The 21,328-nt window shown below is 46.1% G+C and overlaps 1 protein-coding gene and 1 long non-coding RNA gene across 13 annotated transcripts in view; one reads left to right on the forward strand and one right to left on the reverse strand.

The window, feature by feature from the left end:
* The window catches only part of CCM2 (CCM2 scaffold protein), a 141,407-nt gene extending 133,214 nt beyond the window's left edge, over window positions 1-8,193 (reverse strand). For all 3 annotated transcript variants that reach the window (XM_036994978.2, XM_036994977.2, XM_036994975.2), the window contains exon 1: window positions 8,054-8,193. In XM_036994978.2, coding sequence (XP_036850873.1) covers window positions 8,054-8,083 — 30 coding nt within the window. In that variant the 5' untranslated portion in view covers window positions 8,084-8,193. The remainder of the gene's footprint in view (window positions 1-8,053) is intronic.
* On the forward strand, window positions 2,938-18,400 carry LOC118967755 (uncharacterized). 10 transcript variants are annotated; one of them, XR_012132474.1, is made up of 3 exons: window positions 2,938-7,874; window positions 9,247-9,334; window positions 15,946-18,400. It is a non-coding gene; the product is annotated as an uncharacterized lncRNA (long non-coding RNA). The 10 variants fall into 10 exon arrangements; XR_012132473.1 differs by lacking the exon at window positions 2,938-7,874 and adding an exon at window positions 8,264-8,539; XR_012132478.1 differs by lacking the exon at window positions 2,938-7,874 and adding an exon at window positions 8,264-8,539 and having other exon boundaries at window positions 16,295-18,400.
* The last annotated feature ends 2,928 nt before the right edge of the window (window positions 18,401-21,328 follow it).

Below are 21,328 nucleotides of genomic sequence, written 5' to 3' on the forward strand. Positions count from 1 at the left end.
ATGGTTAAGATGGTAAATTGTACGTTATGGGTTTTTGTTGTTGTTTTTTACCACAGTCAAAAATAAAAAGACACCAGAGCCAGCTTAAAGTGTCTCCTACTCACCGAGCTTGGCACAATTTGAGCTTGAAAATAAGGATGGTAAAGGATTAATAATGCAAGTAAAAGAGGAATAAATAAGAACTTTCAGCTGCAGAAAACTGGCAAGTCCTCATCACAAAAAAATAGGGCAGATTGGCATCCATCAACCAGTCTGAGTGGGGCCCATGAATTACAGGTAATATTGGATTTTTAATTTTCTAATTGCTGAGGTAAAGTTGGAGTATACTTAGAAATACACACTAAGGATAAAAGGTCACGGGGCATGGTGTCTGCAATTTATTCTTAAATGGTTCAGGAATGTTAACAATTGAGGAATCTCAGTGGAAAGTGTATGGGTGCTGAGTGGAAAATGTATGTGTACTACTTCTGCAACTTTTCTGTTAAATTTATTTCAATATAAAAGATAAAAAAATCAACTGTTGTAAAACAAGTGGATTTACAATATTTCAAGAAATAAAATGTGTGTCCAAAGTCATGCGAATGACAGGAGGAAGTCTAAACGGACAATACTGCTGAAAGATTCTTACAACAGACAAGAAAGTAACTTATGGCAGCCAGACAAGTTGTGGACACGTACTGTAACCCCCAGAGGAGACAGAGCCAAAGAACATGAGCAATAGCAAAGAACACTGAAAATGCTCAGCCCAAAGAAGACAGAAAGGAGGGACTTGGGAAAAAAGCACAAAGAGCAGAAATAGAAGACAAACAGGACAATGGTACACAAACACAACTGCATCAATAATTATATTAAATATATTGATGGAATTACACCAAAAAAGAAAGATATAACAACCACATAAGCAATATGCAGTTTATAAAAGATACAGTTTCAACCCAAAGCTACAGCCATGCTAGAAGACACCACATGCAGCCATGCAGCATAAGCAAGCTGGTGTGAATGCTGACATCTAACACAGCAGACTTCAAAGCAAGAAAGAGCGGCACATGCATCAGCGGTCCAAGCATCAAGAGTCACTCCAACAAGCCCTACTGATCTTAGGAGTGTGTGTACTTATGAACGGAGCTAAAAGTTCACAATGCCAAGTCTAAGAGACCTACGGGGAGAAGCAAACCAAAACACTCAGCTTTCAACCCCCCAGTGACAGAACTGGTGGAGGAAATGCAGGAGGGGTTCAGTCTAGCAGCATCTTACAAAGTTAAATACAGTTACCGTAGAACTTGGCAATTCCATTCTTAGTAATGACAACATGTGTCCATGCAATGACTCATTCACAAAAATGTTCACAGTGGCTTTTCATAACCACCCAAACTGGAAGGAACCCAAACATCTGACAACAGGTGAATGGCAGACAAGCTGTGGTATGTGCACACACAGGGTGTCACTCAGCAGTGACTGACACATGCAACATTAAAGATGAACCTCTGAAACACCTTGCTGAATAAAGGGATCCTAGCATGAAAAGACATACACTGTATGAATCCATTTGTATGAAGTTCTAGAACACACAGAACTAATCCAGGCAGAACTAACCTACAGTGGAAAAATCAGAACTCGGTTGCTTCAAGGAGGGACTTTGCAAGAGGCAGAAGGTCACTTCCTGAGCGATGGGAATGCTCTTGTTCTTGGCAGGGGCTCAGGTTGCAGAGGTGTACACAACTGTCAAAATTTAGCTCATGTACATTTAAGATGTATACATTTCACTGTATATAAATTTTACAGCAGAAGAAACTTGTAAGCTGAAATGTTTAGATCAAAGTGAACGAATATCTAATTTACTCTGAAATACATCAGAAAAATAAAGTCGGCTGATGGATGGGTAGAGGGATGAAGAGATGGGCAGATAGATATGGGGTAAAATGAGCACAGCTGGAGTGGGGGACTTTTCCATAAAGTTCTTTCAGTGTATTCAAAATTTTTCATGGTAAAATGCAGGAGGAAGGGCTGGACAAAGCTGACAGCGGCTACACCCTGCTCCTCTAAGGAAGGGGCTGAAGATTCAGTATTAGGGGCAAAGAGCCTCCAAAGAGAGCCTGAAACATGCCTGACGCCAGCGGACAGACAGGTCTGCTCTGGCTATCATGTATACCTCAGAACACAAAACACTGGAGTTTTTCAGAGGGACACTGGCAGTAATAAAACAGACAAAGGCAGACCCAGAACATCTCCTGACCCATGACATGTGGGATGATATACTTGACATTTAGGTCTACTCAGGGCATTAAATTACTGACTCCCCACCATGTAAACAGCAAGGGAAAAATGGGACACTCTGAGCCACACCTGACTGCACAGTCAGTGGTAACTATCTGACTCCAGGGCAACTACGTGGAATTTTAAACTACACGGTGGATAATGAAGATTCCAATAAATAAAAGTTTCTCCCTTTTTCTTCTCAGAGTCACAAATAACAACATAGGTGAAATAGCACCCCAAGGGACACCCACATGAGGTTTTCCTTAAGAACAGTAACAAATCAGAGTCAGACTGGACATTTTTCTCTCCCTTCCAGAATGCAACTATTAGCTCCACCTCCTGGGTTACAAGGTATACACTGCAGTTCACCCTCCTAAGCCTCAGACAAAAGCCCAAATTCCAACTTCCTACTGCACTTATCAAAGGCAGTTATTTCCATTGCATGCGTCTAATGCCCATAATCAAATGGCCTACTTCTTAACACAATCCAGCAAAAACTGCTACTGTTCTGGCCACGAAGAAGGAAAAACTGTTACATTTTCGGCACTGGCACAGAACGAAGGAAAATTTTTCCTTTTTATTTCTACTACTAAATTGGTGAATCCAAATTTAAACTCCTGCACCTGTGCCCCATGGACACAGGGCATCCCGTGAAGAACAGCCTCCGTCCTGGGCCTGCGGAATGAACCTGCCACCCGCCCACCCCCAGGACGGAAGCAAGGCCTAGAGGGCCACACCACAGCAGGGAGGTTCCACCTAGGAACCACAGGGAGCACTGGGAGCCCACCTGCTGCTTGGAGCAGCTCGCCCACGTCTAAGACAGCATGGACCAGGCCTTCAGGAGGACCAAGTCCTGCCAACATGGCCCCTGCCTGGGACCCCTGCCCCATCACCCTGACATCTCCGGTTTCCTGTGAAATAACCTGCTGTCTTACGCTGCCTTACACATATCACAGATTCACAGACAGGATGGCTTAAACCACAGACACTGGGCCCTCCTGGGCCTGGACATCTGAGGTCACAGTGTGGCTGGGCAGGTCCTCCTGTGGCTCCTCCTGTGCATGTAAATGCAATTTCCTCCTGTGCCTCACGTGGTCCCTCTGTGCGTCTGGGTCCTCATCTCCTCTTCTTATAAGGACACTGGTCACGTGGGATCAGGGCCCAGCAATGCCACCTCATTTTACCTTAATCACTTCTGAAAGCCCTGCCTCCACACAGACCCATTCTGAGGTGTTAGGGCTTCATCATGTGAATCTGGGGGGTGATATGTCGGCCCATGTCACCTGGGGAGCAGGGCTGAATGAGGTACATGACCTTGGGAACAAGATGTCCTGCAATGTCTCAAGTTGGGCATCGGGCCTTCGTTACCCAATTTTCTCTACACTTGAACTGGACGTCTTCATAACAGGAAGGTTTTCTAAGGTGCACTAGTCAAAGCACACTTTCTCACAGCCCTCTGGGCTCAGCTTCAGGCTCCACAGCCACACAGCCCATCTGTCTCCCCGCCATCTACACCTGGCACACAGTCAGGGCCAAAGAACAGTTCTTACAGGGATAAAGGAATGCCTCCCATTGCTTCATCCGCACACGGTACCAAAGCTGCACACACGCCCACCCAGGCCCAGGCCCTCCCAGACTTTGGCTACAGCCCCCGCCTCCTCTGCTGCCTAAGGGCATGCACATGGCCCCTGGGGAATCAGTGGAGGCCACCCACGTCTCTCCTGGGATGCTGACACTGGCCCTCTTGTTCTCTTAACGTTACGTAAGCAGCTTTCTCTCCAAACAAAACACCCTTCTTCTCACTGTACTAAGCATGCAGTAGGCAGTCAAATAAATAAACAGGATGATTTCATGCTCATCAGCTAAATCTACAGTACCTAACTGTGCCTGTTAACTCCCAATGCAGAGTGGTGACAAGGACAGTTGGGCTGTTGCTGACAAAATGAAAAATGTAAGGCCAGCAGTTATCTGTGGCGACCAACCCCACTGGGTACCAAAGGTGGCCAACCTGACCTCATGGTGGGACGCTGACAGCCCTCTCATCTCAGAGCAGCCCCACTGCAGTTTGGCGCCGAGAGAGACATTTCCCTGTACACTCCTCCCCTCCATTGGTGCTCAAAGCAGTGACAGAGATGTACTGTATGCCTCCTGTACACTTTCTGATTCTAAATCATAACAGTTATAGAATCTGACTGAAGAAAACAAGGACTCTACTGTTCTTTACATTACAAATTAATAAACACAAAACAATGTAAACGGCAACTCTCCAAACCAGAGAGGAATAAGCCTCACATTTGCAGCTTATGCTGGACTCGTCCACAGGACACCTGACCTTTGATCTCTATATCAGGCATCTCCTGCTCTGGTCTTCTCAGCCCCACACCTCAGGGCACCATGTTGCCACCCAGGAAGCACCGTGACAACTATCTTAGAGGAAAGATGAAACAAGGCACAGCACCCACATGCACCTGTTCACCAACATCACAGCTGTGACAGCTCTAGAATCAATTTAGTTCCAAAAGCAATTTAGCAGGTCTTGACAATTTTTCAATGGAAAAAAAGAATAAGAAAACCATTTCTTTAAACTTTCATTTCAGCTACACAAATATTTACACATGCATGTGCACACCTATGGGGAAGGGATGGCTGCCCACAGCAGACTTACAGAGGTATACAGGTGCTAGCCGCTCAACTTTCCGTTCCCCAAGGACATTGGCTGAGCAATGAATGATTCAGGAGGTACAGGAGCTAACCACCAGGGCACATAACCAGGGGCATCTTTCACTCCCCATTTCTTCTATGGAAACTCTCAAAAATCCACTAGACAGAATAATGAATAATGAATACCCATTGCCAAAGCATTCAGGTATCACCTCCTTTTTTTTCTAGTTTGAGTAAACCATATCGCTTCACCTATAAACATCTCAGTACATGTGTCTATCAGATCAGAACTTGACAAAATACAAATATTACATCCAACAAAGCTGATAATAATTCATCATCATTGAATATCCAGGTCTTTTTATTCTCACATAAAGCTATTTAATCTTATTATGGCTGAAATCATGGTCACTGGTGGTGAAACCTATAACCTATAACATATCAGCAGAAGCTGGGACCCAAAGAGGGTTGAGGCCCCACAGTGACCTCCCATGGGTTGTGATCCTCATCTGAGTCAAGTGATTTTATAAAAATGCACACAATTCAACTCAAGTGTACATCAAAGTTTCCTACAGAAAGAAATCACATCCTGCCAGAATAGTATTGAAATACATGAAACCTGAGTCCATTATGTAAGGAGAAAGCCTTATTCTCCAAACCCCCAAATCAAGACTGGTGGTCTGAAAGGTACATCAGGGCAGGAGAGTGACCCCAATGGTCATTCCTACTCCCAGGCTCCACATCTTTAGCAACCAGTGGACTTCTCCAACCACATGTTCATCCCTCAGAAGCTCCAAGACTTACTCATCTTCTCTCATTAGCAGCTCCCACATCCCTGGTGGCTTCCATAGGCCATTATAAGGGCTCAAGTCACCCTCATTGTATGTGCCATGGAAGCATAAGAAAGGAGCCTGTATCTGGGGCCACTTTATATGAAACCCACTCTGGTCTACTGGTTCTCTGGCAGCTCACTGATTCCTGTCCTGAGTAAACAGGCCACTTTAGAACAAGCCTGAATAACTGCTTGACAAAACCCTGAGTGTCTCAAGACCTAACAAAGCCTACCAGTGCACATTTTTAAAGGTTTAAAACTGCATTTTTGAGGGAGCTAACTGGTAAAGAGAGTTTAAATTTCCAAATGACTTTGATAAAACTATAAATTCTTTACTTAAGCTGTTTTACCTTGAACTTGTATACAAATTTTAAAACAGGTATCTCTGGTTAAGTTACCACAAAGAGAACAACTTAAACACTAAGTTTCATTAGTTGGAAGTGACCCCACCTTGAATGGGGGAGTAGAGCAGGAAGGTTTTGCCGGCTCAGGATTGGCAGAGAACGAGAGGTAAAGTGTGCTAAGTAGTGGCCTGGACAGGAGTTCATGCCGCAAGTGCTCTGTCCAGTCTGCCTGTGGGAAAAGGAGCTAGGGCAGCAGCGCTCCAATCAAAAAAGCAAACCTCCATCCTTAGGCACCTAGGTAACAACTGATTATCTCCCCTAAAGGACACAGTAAAATTCATCATTAACAACTTCTCTATGCCTAAATCTTCCCATTGTCCCCAGCTCTAAAATTTTTGAGTGTTATTGGTTTTTCACTTCTCTTCCAAAAGCTCAAGAATGTCTTACTGTTTCTCTCTCTCCATGCTGCTGAATGCTTTTGTTTTTACCAAAGCTGGTAGTAAGAATTCAGTCAACCTCAACCTTCCCCATCACAGACAGGTCAGCACCCCCCAAAAGGAGATACTCTCCTTAGCAGACACCTTCTGGCCTGACTGTGGAATATGCATGTGTCCAGAACCGGTGCCTTCCTGGGGCTACTCTACAGAAAGCTGGAAGCCCAGGGTGCAGGAGACAGGCCATTTCCTACTGCAAGACTGGAGGATAGAACTGACTGATTTCTTCTGGAGAAACAGTAAACTCAGCTTTCCTCTTTAGGGTGGGCAGCATCCCTCTGGGGTCGAATCCTTGCAGGCTGAAACCCTTTCTTGGGCTGTTTTCCAGACTTAAACTATCTTCACAGGTAACTGCTACTGATAACTGCTCTTATATTAGACATGTGTGTTCATGAAGTAACAAAATAATGAGTAAAGAGAGAAGCAGCACCAGGCAATCCCCTGAAGACCACCTGGCTACAATCAATTTCAAGTACACCTTTTTAAAATGGGGCATCTTGTACAACAAGGTGATGAGTAACCTTAATTGAAGGACACAGCTGGCTCTGAAAGGCGGTGGTAAAAGAAGAGGACTTAACAAGGTCCGTTTTAAACTCGTGCATAAAAGTGCACACGTTTATTAAAACGAAAATGACAGGTAAAACACATTACAAAGCCCGTATTTGAAAAAGATACATCACTGAAACCCATTTTTCATCTTAATAGTAACCAAGTAAACAAGCTTATCCACTTGGTTATTTCAGTCTCCTTGAAATGGTGAGTTTATTAGATACACTGGCCTACAATTAAAGCCACATTTTTAAAACGACATAAACTAAGGGAACCTCGTGAACTGTGTCCGAAATCCAAGTGCTAAACGTAACGCCACTGAAATCACTCAGCTGGTATTAGGTAAGGCAGAACTCAAACGTGAATAGACTATACCGTGAGGCACAGATTTTGCTTTTCCTTGGTATCAAAAAATTGAAGTCAACTGAAGAGCAAATATTTCCACATTAAGCTCATACCCCACCGCCTCTAAGACAGCAACCCTGGAAAATTTTCTGGCCCCAAACCGGGGCCGGCTCCTCTGCAGCACCAGTCACTGCCCGCAGGGAAGGCCATGTGGAGAGCCTGGTTTGGGGGAGAGGCGCTGACCGGAAGGGGCGGAAAGGCGCGGCTCCTTCCTCCCCCGCCGCGCCGGGCCAGCCTAGACCACCTAACCCCATTGTCCAGATCCTCGGAGACAGACAGCCCTTTCCCGGGCCTGACCGTGCGCTGCCCTGCCCGCCACTCTCACCTCCAATCGTAAGCGACCCCTAACTCCCCGACGCTCACCTCACAACTCAGACCTCCCTTCCCCAGACCTCCCAACCCGACCGCCCAAGCCCGCACCAGCAGACCCTAAGGCCGGCCCGAGGGACCCATGCCTGTCCCTCGAGCCCCGGCCCGCGCCTGCTCCGGAGGACACGCCCGCGGACGCTCACCTTCTTGCCCTTCTTGCCCTCCTCCTCCATGTCGCCACGAGCCCCCGCGGTCCGGCCCGCCCCGGGAGGCCCGCTCCGCCCGCACCCACTACATGCCCGCCCGACCCGCAGCCGCCGCCGCTCCTGTGCCGCCTACCCGCCCTCCCGGCCGCAGTCTCCTCTCACGGCCGCCAGGGGCCGTCCGCGCCCGCGCCCGCGCCCGCGCCGCGCCGCGCCCGCACTTCCGGGCCGAGGGCACCGCCCGCCCCAAGTCCCGCCCACGCCACGCCCAACCCCATGCCCCAACCCCGGGGCGGCAAGCGAGCCTGTCGCTCCCACGGCCGGCCCACGCCCCTCAAAGTGGGCGGGAGCGCACCTGCCCCGCCCCAAGCCCGCCCCTGTCCTTCAGGGCCGAGGGCGCGGCTAGGGCTTTTCAATTCTGCCGCCATCTTTAGCCAACTTCCCAACCTGCCTCGCGCACAGAGAGGCCCCTTTCGGGCCTTTGAGGTACACAGGGCAGGGCCTGCGGGAAGGAGACGGGCCGGAGTGAAGGGGCGGGGCCAGTGGAAACGTGAGGACGAGAAGGGGAGGTGCAGGGCCCACTGTAGGGAGGGAGAACCTGACGGGAGGGGCTATCTTTGAGCGCGGGTTGGGAGGAGGGGGAGGCGGGGCCTGTGAGGAAGTGGGGATGAGAGTGGCAGGAGAAGGCGGGGCCTCCTGGGGTGGGACCGGCTTGGGGGGCGGGTCCGAAGGGTGGGGCCTAAGATAAGGCGGAAAAGTAAACTGATAGCGGAAAAGCAGTATTCAGCTCAACTGCTTGTGGAGGTACGGGACCCTGAGCCACTTGCAGCGCACAGTCTCAGCTCCTGCTCCCCTGCTCTGCTGGGGGTGGGACTGGGTATTGAGCTCTCCTCTGCGGGTGGCTTGTCCAGTTGTGCAGGTGGAAGCTGCAGGGAGGCGGTGCAGGAGGAGGGGCTTTGCTGCTGGGCCTGGGGCCTCCCCTGGCAGCTCCTGCAGTACTAGGCCTTGACAGCACCTGTTGCCCAACGTGCAGGCAAGGTTTTAGCGCTGCCGGCTCTCTGCCCCACCTGGTTCTCCAGTGCACAGCTGCCGGTAGGACCCGCAGCTAGCGGATGCCCCCAGCCCCTACTTTGGGTAGCTTTATACTCGAGTACTCCTGAAGGGGTATCTCGACGCGACCCTCCTTACCCCAGAACGACTCAGGAGACACGGGCCCACGCAAGAGATATTATCTGGAAGAGGAAATGGATGCCCCCAGAGAGAGGGAGCAGCAGCTCGTGGGTGAGAAAGCGCATTTTTAAGGAGTAGGGGGTAGGGTGTGTTCTGCGTTGGTGATTGGATCTTAAGGGGTGGGTGACCATCTGGTCGTTGGTGATTGGATCTTAAGGGGTGGGCGACCAGGGGTCTTAGCGCGCCAGAATTTGCCTTCAGCTCCCGGCAAGACTGCTCCCCTCAAACAGCTTTTCTTGCACTCAAGGGACTGGACCTCCTGCGAGTTCACTTCCATTCAGTGAGCTGTAGCTATGCTCTCTCTAACAAAGTTGGATCTCAGCTCTGGGGATGAGAGGGTTTTCTTCATTGGGAGCTTTTTCTCCGCCCTCAGAATAGTAGCTGCTCCTTTGAGCTACTGTTCTTGTATTCTTCAGAGTTCTTTTTACCCTTACTACCCAATCCCTTGTTACCCAATCCCATTGTATTTAATAATTCTTTATATTAAGCCTTTGCTATACCATGATCCTGTCTCCTAATTGGACCCTATTTGATACAGATACCAAAGAAATAGTTGTTCCCTAGAGTGGGTAGTCCATGCCCATCAGCACACAAAGCAGAGGTGCAGGAAATGATTTTTCAGCCTACCTACTGCAGTAATTCATCTTGACATATTTACAGACACAAATAATGTGATGCATTCGGTAGTTCACAGAACAGAGCCTGATATTTTGGTCTTCCATAATGTACCTTTCCATGTTTGCCACCCAGCAATATGGGAAATAACATTACTAAAACTTCCCTTAACCTGTTGTTTAGGAAAAGCTCACTCCCTTGTGTTTCTCCTTTACTCTCACAATATTGGCAGACTCACAACACTTCTGACACCACCTGTGTGGAGAATTCTTCCACACCATGCAATTCTGTGGCCCAGGCTGGATGTCCTACACTTTAACTCCACTAACCTCAGTCCACCAAGGCTGCCCTGCCCCCACCCCCACTTCAGATAACCAATCTCAAGTCACTTGTGCCTCGCACTTACCTGCTATAAATTGGGTTTCCACAACCCCCTACTCAGGTTCAATTGTTTTGCTAGAGCAGCTCACAGAATTCAGGAAAAGAAATTGCCGTTTACCAGTTTATTATAAAAGACTTTTGTTTTACTAGGTAGAGAACCAGACACGAGCAAGGAGGGGAAAGGAGACTTCTGTTGTTTACATTTGGCTGCTGTTTTCATTCTAAACATTCCATGTAAACTGTTTTCCTGGGTGTGGGGAGTAAGAATATATATTTGACCAGCCAAAACTGTCTGATTCCAACATGGAGAAATTGACTTCACCTCGAAGTACATTACACGCTCATTAGCATACTAAAAATCACATCCCTTGGCGCCATGATAGTTCCCTAAGGACAAAGAGGGCATCACCCTATTTCCCAACAACAGTATGATAAAGGCAACAGGTAAACATCCAGATGGAAAAGATACAGAGGCAGATGTGGGTAAAATTGTAATATTTCCAGAATATCTCGCCTGGCTTTAGTACAGCTGCATATCAACAGGTGGTTCTCAGGGATGGAGAGAAGTTCATCTCCATATCAATGGGTAATCACCTGGGCAACTGAGGGCTTATCTGAACTTGAGAGGTTAGGGGAGGTCCTAGCTTGCTTCTGCTCCAGTAGGAGATGACCACAGACTGCAGTTTGTAAGCAAAAAATGGCTTTTAAACTTTATTTCTCCCTGTGACTGATTTCAGTTTTAGAGGTATTAGCCCCGGGATTTCCTCTCCCCAGACTTACATCTGGCGCAACCGGCACTACCTCTGAATGTGAAATCTGTCATAATGAGTGTAACCTATGGGAGGGCTGCCCCTAGAGACAGTGGGGAGCTGCCCGGAACCCACCCTGTGGATGGTGGGGAGGCCCCAGTGGATGCAGCAGCAGAGTATGCAGCTTCACCTGTTATTATCCCCCCAGCTGTGGGGCTTCCAATTTGGGAGCCCCTAGTGAGGAATTGGTCTAGGGTAAAGTACCACCTGGAGGCGTGGGACCTTCCCCAGAACTGGGGAAGGGTGGAAACACCGGAAGATGCAGAATTAGCCCTCCGTGAGTTGGAAGACTGGAGACCCTAAGGGGCCATGTAGCGGCTGGCATTGTAGGGTCACTTTTCATCAAGATAGTGGAAAATGTTATACAGAAGAAAGAGGATTATCAGGAGGATTAGTGAACAGAGAAAGTTACTGAAAAGGCAAGTCACGCTCCTAGAAAATTCCTTAGCAGCTGTGAGCGGGGAGGCAGCAGAAAAAGCCGCCTTGCAGGAGGCCCTGGGGGAGGGGGAGGAAAGAGTGGTGCCTTTAGCCCAAGAGATGGGGCGGGGCCATTGGCAGATCTGCTACCCAGGCCACCGCTGGAGATACTATGGTCTCCTGTCTTAAAGACCCACCCAGCTGTAATTAAGAAAATAAAAATGAAACAACTGGGCTCCTCAGGGGGAGGAGCAGCCCACTCCCCAGGTTGTGGAGCACTCCGTGCTCTACCCCTATACCCAGGATGAGCTGGTAGGCATGAGCGTCTGGTATAAGCAGAGGCCATGGGAATCTGCCTACATGGCTTTTATGTCTCTGGGATATGGGGGTGGAAAACATAATGTCAGGTACTGAGATGAGTAGAATGACTTCCCTGACAACCCACCCTTCCCTCTGGCAGCGGTTGCAAAATGCCCATCATGCCTTAGGGAATCAGACACTCCTGGAATGGCTGACAGCTGCCATCAGGATAGTTGGGCCTAATCAGGGTGATTTACCATATTTACCCAGTAGTTGGAAAACATATGCAGAGCTCCAACTGTGGGAATTGGGTATGAAAAATATCATCTATAATATGGACCCCCAGGGCCCCGATGAGTTGTTCATGGCAGGAATGAGAAACCTGGTGCTGCATACAGCTCCCACATCTCTCTTTGTGTCCCTAGTGAATACTCTTGCCCCCCCCACCTAGGACAACCCATGAGAGGCTACTGGTACTTTAGCAGATCTGAGGAAGGTTGAAACAGTAAGGGCACAGAAGGAAGTACAGGCTATAACTGAAAGGAGAGGTGCAAAAGGCCCCGTGAAGGTCTGGAGGACCCAGAAAGGCCGGGGTAGTGAAAGAAAATGTTGGTGGGCAGCCCAGTAGGATCTTGTTAGAACTGTGGCACCCAGTAAAGTCAGAGCAGCAGTTAAAGCCACTGAGGCTCTGGACATGGAAACCAGAGTAAAGGCCTTATGCCTGGCCTGTGTCCCTGCAAAACTTCATGGGAGACAGTACTCAGGATTTTCCTGAGCCCTCACCTCCACAGGAGGATGATTGGGCATCGTGGTTCGACTGAAGGGGGGGTCGAAGTGTAGGATCTGAAGAATCAAAAGTTAGCATAAGTACAGCCATCTTAAGGCCTAAATACCACCCCCTAACCCAGAAGAAGGAAAATCATTAGAATCTTGAAAAACAAGTTAGTTAGCCTGTGTCAATTGTAGTGACCTTTAGTTAGCCAACCGTATATCAGTTAATCATACATGCCTAGCTTATCTTGCTAGAACCACCCTAGACATTCCGAAGGTGATCTCATCTAACCAGACCCCAGGATGTGGCGCCAGCAAAAGATTTATGAGCCTATAGAAAAAACCCTGTATTGTAATTATGGAAAATTTTACCCCTTTTGAAAATGCTATAAAACCTTCTGGCTTTGTGTGCTCTGGGTCCTCGTTGAGACCCGCTGCGACGGGCTGACGTGGACCCCAGCTAGTTGGCTTCTGAATAAACGTCTTTGGTGAGTGATTTGGGGCGGCGCCTTCCTCAGGGGAATCCAACATTTGGGGGCTCGTCCGGGATCATGCGCTCACCCCGCTTCACTCCCGAAGTCGCTCTTGGAGGAAGAGGTAAGATTAGTGGCGCCTTGGTTTGTCTGTGTTCTGTTTTCTGTTTTTCAGTGAGACCGGTCAGAATTCTGAAAGGGGGTACCCACTGTCTGGCAGCTGTCCCGATCCCGTAAAGGGGTCGAGACTGCGGTCGGTAGACGTACTAGGAGCACCGCAGGCTGCAACCCTGGGGGACGCCTCGGGGAGGTTGGGAGGCCAGGGACGCCTGGTAGCCTCCCGTCTGTTTTTCCGGCAAGGTGAATCTGATGAGATAGGGTTGATTTTCAGGTGCCAGGAATATCAACCCTCTGATTCCTTTCGGTTTCTGTTTGAAAATCTGAGAAAAAACAAAAAGCGGCCGCTGTGTGTCTAATCTGTGTGTGTCTCTGTTTTTTGTGTCTTTCATGTGCCTAATAATTATACTGACAATGGGACAGACTCAGACAACCCCCTAAGTGTGTAAATGAATATATCTTTCTACCTCCGGATGGCATTAATGAAATTGATTTAAAGACAAGCGCTTGTGAAAATTGAGTGTTCTAAAACTTCCAGAAAACCTGGTAAAAAAGTGTTAAGCATTAATGCTAATTTGAGTTTGCCTGAGGCGGGCATGTCCTGGTAGTTGTCGGCTGCCTGAGTTTACCTAGAGTCATTTGAGTCATGTTATCTGCTAAATCTTTTAAGAATAGAATGCTTAGAAGCTTGGCTTTGTCTAGTGTTCAGTGGGGGTCTTGTGAGTAGGCTAGCATAGTTGTTGCAGGTAGGTGAACTGGATAAGTGTGGCAAGTGAACACCTTTTAAATTGTGTGTTGCAGTGTGTATGCCTACCTGCAGCCTGAGAATCTTTGTAGTAACTTAAAGCCTTAGAGTTTTGTTAAGTTGAGAAGATGTGCTCTGTGTTTGCTGGGAGATTGTGCTGTGAAGCTCATGGTTGCAGAAATTGTAGAATGTGTTCGTGAGTTTGTTGGTCTAGAAAATGTTAGTTTGACAGTTTGCAGTGTCCTGCTTCTCAGTGTTCACTAGAAGTTAAAGTTTCTAATGGTTTTAAGTTCTAATTAAAACCACTTAAAGTAATAAAGAAAAACATTTCTCTATGCTAAAAGATGTATGTTTTAATAAGAAAAAGTATAAAAAATGAAAACTCTTCTGCATGCTAAAGAATGTGTTTTGTGATAAAAGAAAGTAACTTTGTTCTAAAGTACAGCTATTTATTTAAAGAGAGACAAAGAGAGAAAACAGCGTGGTGCCTTTTGTTGTAGAAGATCCGCTCAGCCTGTTGCTTTGGGGGGAGGGTTAGGATGTTTAGAGATAAAGTGAGATAAACCCAGTCAAGCCGCAGGCAAGCCCAGGCATAATTCTCACCGGCTTATGTGCTTGGGACCATGGGGCAAATGAAGAATAAATTACTATATTCTTACAGATATAGTCATGCCTAGTGAAATTAAAGCAAGTGAGTCTTGATATCAAGTGCACAGCAAAATTAAAATCTCGTTTCCAGTTAAACAGTTTTCTTTAACTGTTAGTCTGCTCTTAATGTTGAAAGATCACATCAGTTTCTCATGCTTAAAGTCTCAGTGAGTTGCCATGAAATCATAATGTTAAAGGGACTAAAAGCTAAAGTTTGTTAACAACTGTATAACCTTTATTTGCCTTTGAAATATTTTGTTATTAAAAATGATTGCATGGCCTGAAAAATTGAATTCCTAAGCAGAATAGTAACAAAGCTTTTTTCAGCTGATTAAATGCACTTAGTTAACAAACCAAAATTTATTAAACTGTAGAATCTGGACAAGATTATGTTTCTCCCAGAAAAACAGGTTTCACTGTGAAGGTTTAGATAGACGAACGTGTGACCACTTTTGAAAAAAGTTGTAATAGATTTTTTGAGAACCACCAGGTCTTCTTGTTTAATGTATATGCTGTATGTTTAAAAAAAAAAAAAAAAACATGGGGGAATCTACTATTAAAGAGTAAAACATTCTTGAAGCTTTCAGGGAAGACCTGTAAACTTAAGCACTTTCTCTGTTTTTTGTATCTGGTCTTAGACACTTATGCTGAGTTATGTTCTTATTATTTTCACTGTTTGTAAGCTATTGATTGTAAGCCAAAGGTCATCATTTCTCAGTCCCTAAATGAAAAAGTAAAATGCCTGATCTCTTTCATCTCAAAGCATATTTCTGGTCATATCTGAATATCTGTGTGAAAGAAAGAGACATTTAAATTTGAGATTCTGCTTAAACTTTTAAGTTGAATTTGACTATAGCCATATTCATTCTTTGTATGTATCTCTAACAGGTCTTTTGTATGCCTGGTAATATTATACTCTGCCTTGAGTTTAGACAGTTCTTTCAGCTAAATATGAATTCTTATTGTAGCTTTTTTCCCCTCCTGAAGATGAAAGCAGAAGAATCTACCATCTGCTACCATTCTCTCAAGAATGCTTAGTAACCTAGAATTAGTTTGACTTTCTGTATGTTGTCTTTAAAAATTGACAGCAGCAGTCTCCCCTGCTGCCCCACTTTTTAAGATATCTCGTTTACTGTGCTGAGTATATAGACAATAAATGTGTAATGATAGTTCTAAAAAAATTAAATGCAAAAAGGTGCTTTTACCTCTAGTTAACTCTGATATTTTCCAGAGGGCCCCTGGAACATGTCAGAAGAATTTTTTCTCACTAGACAAAGTATTTGACTAATTTGGCTTATTTATCTGATATATATATATTTATTTACCAAGAAAGCACTGTCAAAGAGAATGATGCTAAACTTTGTTACTGAATGTTTTGTATTACAGAAATATCAGAATTTCCTTATGTCAACTGTTTTACAGTAAGCTCTCATCAGATCTTTAACCATTGTCATTTGTAAGTCTTTTGTCATTTATAGTATTATCCCTAAACTGGTAAAGAACTAGATTTCAGCAGAACATGTATTAGTTACATAAGATTACATAAACTAAAGAAAATGATTTTGTGTCTTTTTGTTTCAAATGTTGCTGGTAAAGTGTTTTAACCTTGTTCTCTTAAACTGACAACAGTTTAGTAAATGACTATCTTTATGAGCAGAATTGAAACATCCTTCTCTTTACTTGATCCCTCCAGAGTTTAAAAACTTTCAGTGACTGTTTTTGTATTCCATGGCAGTATGTTTATTTGCACGAGTTCAATAAGAATCTGCTTTCCTTGTGAGAAGACTACTTAAGAACACTGGTTATACTACCAGGGCTTTGACTGGAATGTCGTACCTGAGAGACATGTGTATAAACTCAGATGTGAACAACTTTAAAGAACTAAGATTGACTTTATAAAGCCAACAAAGCCCCTTGGAAGAACTGGCCTGGTACCTTGCTTACAGAGTTCCCAGCAGCCTTACCAGGTGAGTAAAGAAGGTCACTTCCTGGCAGGTGCAGAGACCTCGAGAAGAGAAGAATTCATCCAAATCTACAGGTACTGCAGGCAAAGCCTGATGGCAAGTCTGGCTTGGCTGTCTGGCCTCAAGAGGCCTTTAAAAGTTCAATCTGAAATTCCTTACAAAAAGTTCCAGCAAAGCATATTTAAAAGAGCCTGTGTAATCAATTGCTCTTCTTGCTGCACCTGTGCAAATAATCAAGCCAGCTGTTAATTATTTTCTTAACCTAGTTACTTCTAGTAAAAATGAGAGTGATTTTAGAGAGAAGTATCGTTTCAATAATGCAGCCTCCTTCCAGAATAAAAAATCCAACTCCAGATGTTGCTACATAACCTAATAACACAATTTGTTTTATCTTGCCTAGAAGCCACAAAACTGCAAATAGTAATAAAAATGAAACCCAGAATAGAAGCGCCAGCCTTCTGAAGCCCTCTCAACTGACCAGTGATGGAGACCTAGCTGCACCCTTTACTGCGCCCCCTTCTCAGCATGAAGCAGCCAGAGCGGTCATCACCCCTCTTCCCTAGCAGCAGCTAGAGTCTCTATCTGTAGAAGAAAGAATGAGACCATACCCATAGCCTTCCCTGGTAAAAACAGGTATTTAATCCCTCCTCCCGAGGGATAGTGGGCTTGTAACACTGGAGTGACCCCATGTGTCTCTACTTCTGCCTTCAACTCCTCCCGTGATTTCTGTATCATGGTCCAGCTGGTGCCCAGGTTGATGTATCATGATGATCTCTCATTCGTAGCAGAATTTGAACCTAAGCATAGATATAAGAGAGAGCGGTCTCGCTGACCTTAGCAGTGTTGTTAGAGATAAGAGTCGCAGCTGGAGTGGGAACGGAGGCAGCCGCTATTGTTCAAGGGAACCAGCATTATGAAAGACTAAGGACTGCTATTGATGAAGACCTAAAAACCATAGAGCAATCCATTACAAAACTTGAAGAATCTCTGACTTCCCTCTCTGAGGTAGTCTTACAGAATAGACGAGGGCTAGATCTGCTGTTCCTAAAAGGAGGAGGACTGTGTGCAGCTTTAAGAGAAGAATGCTGCTTTTATGCAGATCATTCCGGGATAGTAAGAGATTCAATGTCAAAACTTAGAGAAAGGCTAGATCAGAGGAAGAGAGAGCGAGAAGCAGGCCAAGGACTGTTTGAATCTTAGTTCACTAGGTCCCCGTGGTTTACAACCCTGATATCCACTCTGGCTAGGCCCCTACTCATCCTTGTGTTGCTCCTAACTTTGAGACCCTGCATATTAAACCGGTTGATAACTTTTGTTAGAGAAAGAGTGAGTGCTGTTCATGTACTAATGTTGAAGCAACAATACCACTCACTCACCTCACAAGAAGATACAAACATTCCATGATTGGAATGCCCCAAAAAGAGAAGTGGGGAAATGTAGGATCTGAAGAATCAAAAGTTAGCATAAGTACAGCCATCTTAAGGCCTAAATACCACCCCCTAACCCAGAAGAAGGAAAATCATTAGAATCTTGAAAAAAAAGTTAGTTAGCCTGTGTCAATTGTAGTGACCTTTAGTTAGCCAACCGTATATCAGTTAATCATACATGCCTAGCTTATCTTGCTAGAACCACCCTAGACATTCCGAAGGTGATCTCATCTAACCAGACCCCAGGATGTGGCGCCAGCAAAAGATTTATGAGCCTATAGAAAAAACCCTGTATTGTAATTATGGAAAATTTTACCCCTTTTGAAAATGCTATAAAACCTTCTGGCTTTGTGTGCTCTGGGTCCTCGTTGAGACCCGCTGCGACGGGCTGACGTGGACCCCAGCTAGTTGGCTTCTGAATAAATTCCTCTTGCTTGTTGCATCAAGAAACGTCTTTGGTGAGTGATTTGGGGCGGCGCCTTCCTCAGGGGAATCCAACAGAAGTCCCCACCTTGAGGGACATGGTGGGGACCGGAAGCCACATGTGGAATTAGCAATTCATTGGTCCCCTGTGAATGTACGTGTCCTGGCCCTAGTGGACACAGGAGCTGAGTGTTCTCTGATTCAAGGCAACCCTGAGCATTTTCCTTGGACCCCTGCTGTGATAGATGGCTAAGGGGTAAGGCAATTAGAGTGAAGAAAGCCAAAATCTCCTTGGGGATAGGGTGTTTACCCCCAAAAGAGTATACCGTGTACATTTCTTCCATCCCTGAATATATTTTGGGGGTAGATATCCTGCAGGGCCTGTGGTTACAGACCACTGCAGATGAGTTCAGACTGAGTATATGTAGTAAAGGCAGTTCTGAGGGGACATGCTAAGCACCCACCTGTAGCTCTGCCTGTACCTCTGTGGGTGACAAATATTAAGCAGTATAAATTGCCTGAGGGCGCACAAAGAAATTGGTGAAACTCTATAGGAGTTGGAGATAAAGCCCTCTCATAGTGCTTTTAATTCCCTAGTGTGACCAGTGAGAAAGCCAGATGGCTCCTGGTGTATGACCATGAACTACAGGGAATTGAATAAAGTCACACCCCCTTTGCATGCTGTTGTCCCCTCTGTAGCAGACATTCTGGACACCCTCACCCATGAGCTGGGAACATATCATTATGTAGTAGACCTTGCTAATGCTTTCTTCTCTATTGACATAGCACAGGAAAGCCAAGAACAGTTTGCCTTCACGTGGGAAGGCTGGCAGTGGACATTCACTGTCCTTCCACAGGGATACCTCCACAGTCCCACCATCTGTCATGGACTTGTACCCCAGCACTTGGCCACATGGAAGAAATTGCGAACGGTGTGGCTGTAACACTACATTGATGATATTATGCTCACATCTGATTCTCTTTCATATTTAGAAAGGGCGGTTCCTAGACTATTGCAACATCTACAAGAAAAAGGATGGGCTGTGAACAGCACCAAGGTTCAGGGACCTGGTTTGTCTATGAAATTCTTGGGGGTTGTCTGGTCAGGTAAAACTAAAGTTGTTCCTGAAGCAGTCATAGACAAGGTCCAGGCTTTCCCCACCTCATCACTGTGGCAGTATTACAAGAGTTTTGGGATCTTTTGATCTACGAGAGTGTTTATCCCATACTTGGCACAAATTCTGAAGCCCTTCTACTGGTTGGTATGAAAGGGCATCAGGTGGGACTGGGATGAGACATGTGCAGCTGCTTTTACTGCTGCTAAGTGGGCATTCAAGGTCGTACAGGCCTTGAATGTAATGGACTGATCAAGGCCCTGTGAGCTAGATGCTCATGTAACTGAGGATGGTTATGGATGGCATCTTTGGCAGCCGCTTGAATAGACACTTCAACCCACTGGATTCTAGTCACAACTATGGAAAGGAGCAGAGGTCTGGTACACCTTGATAAAGAAGCAACTGGCTGCTGTGTACCATGCATTGCTGGCTACGGAGCCCATTGCCGGAACAGCTCCATACAAGGTAATAACTACCTATCCCATCGCAGGATGGGTGTGAGACTGGACCCAAAGACCATGGAGTGGCATGGCCTAGATGCCTACACTGGCCAAATGGGGTGCATATTTACAGCAGCATAGCAACCTCTCTACTAGCCCCTTAAGTAGAAAACTCCAATGCTTACTTGTGCCAGTGACCTATACCAGTGGAAAGCAGGAAGAACTTGCCTTTGAGCCATTGGTAGCTGAGATTCCTTATCAGGAAGGAAAAGCCCTATACCTGAAGATACTTGGTATATAGATGGCTCCAGTCATAGGAAGCCCCTGAAGTGGAGGGCTGTGGCTTTCCATCCTAAGACTGAGACAATATGGAAAGAGGGAAAGAGCAGTCAATGTGCTGAGTTGCAGACAGCATGGCTCATGATCACCCAGGAGTCTTCCCCCATAGTTGTCTGCACTGACAGCTGAGCCATCTATCGGGGCTTGAGCCTTGGCTACCAACATGGTACCAGGCCAACTGGATGGTTGGTCACCAGCCCCTTTGGGGGCAAGAGTTGTGGCAAGACCTATGGGCCTCTGTCCAGACTAAGACTGTTACCATATATTATGTGACTGGCCATTTGCCTTTGGCATTCCCCAGGGAATGATGAAGCCGACACATTGGTCCAGGTGCGCTGGCTGGAAGGAAAGCCTGCCTCTGATGTGGCCCAATGGCTACATCAGCATTTGTTGCACACAGGGCAAAAGACAATGTGGGCTGTAGCCTGTCGGTGGGGCTTGCCATTGACCTTTGAAGAAGTCAGCAGAGCCCAGAAGAAGTGTGTTGTATGCTCTAAAATGGACTTACACCAAGTCCCACAGCAACATGGGACAACAGTAAGGGGGCCAATTCCCCTTGTCAGGTGGCAAATAGACTATATTGGGCCTCTGCCCATATCAGAAGGATATCGGTATGCCATGACTTGTGTGGACACAGCTACTGGACTATTGGTCACTTTTCCTGCATGTCATGCAGATCAGCAAACCACCAAGAGAGGCCTGGAACGTCTCTGCAGCATGTTTGGCTGCAGGTGATTGACAACAATCAAGGCACCCACTTTACTGGAAATGCATTGCAAGGATGGGTGCAGCAATTAGGAATAAAGTGGAGATTTCATGTATCATATAATCCTACCAGGGCAGACATGATAGAGACGTACAAAAATCTGCCCTCATGTTCATCAACTCAGAAGCAATCCAGACCCCATGCTGTTGGGACTTTATTGAGGCTTCCTCATGTAGGCATGATCAATTAGCTCTATTTTCAGCCTCTCTCCCCTCTCTGGAGGATGGGAAAGTGGGGCTGAAAATTCCAAGCTTCTAATCACCGTCTTTCTAATGCCCAGCCCCCAACCAGGAGC

The sequence above is a fragment of the Manis javanica genome, chromosome 6, assembly GCF_040802235.1.
Source record: "Manis javanica isolate MJ-LG chromosome 6, MJ_LKY, whole genome shotgun sequence".
Classification (NCBI taxonomy): Eukaryota; Metazoa; Chordata; class Mammalia; order Pholidota; family Manidae; genus Manis; species Manis javanica.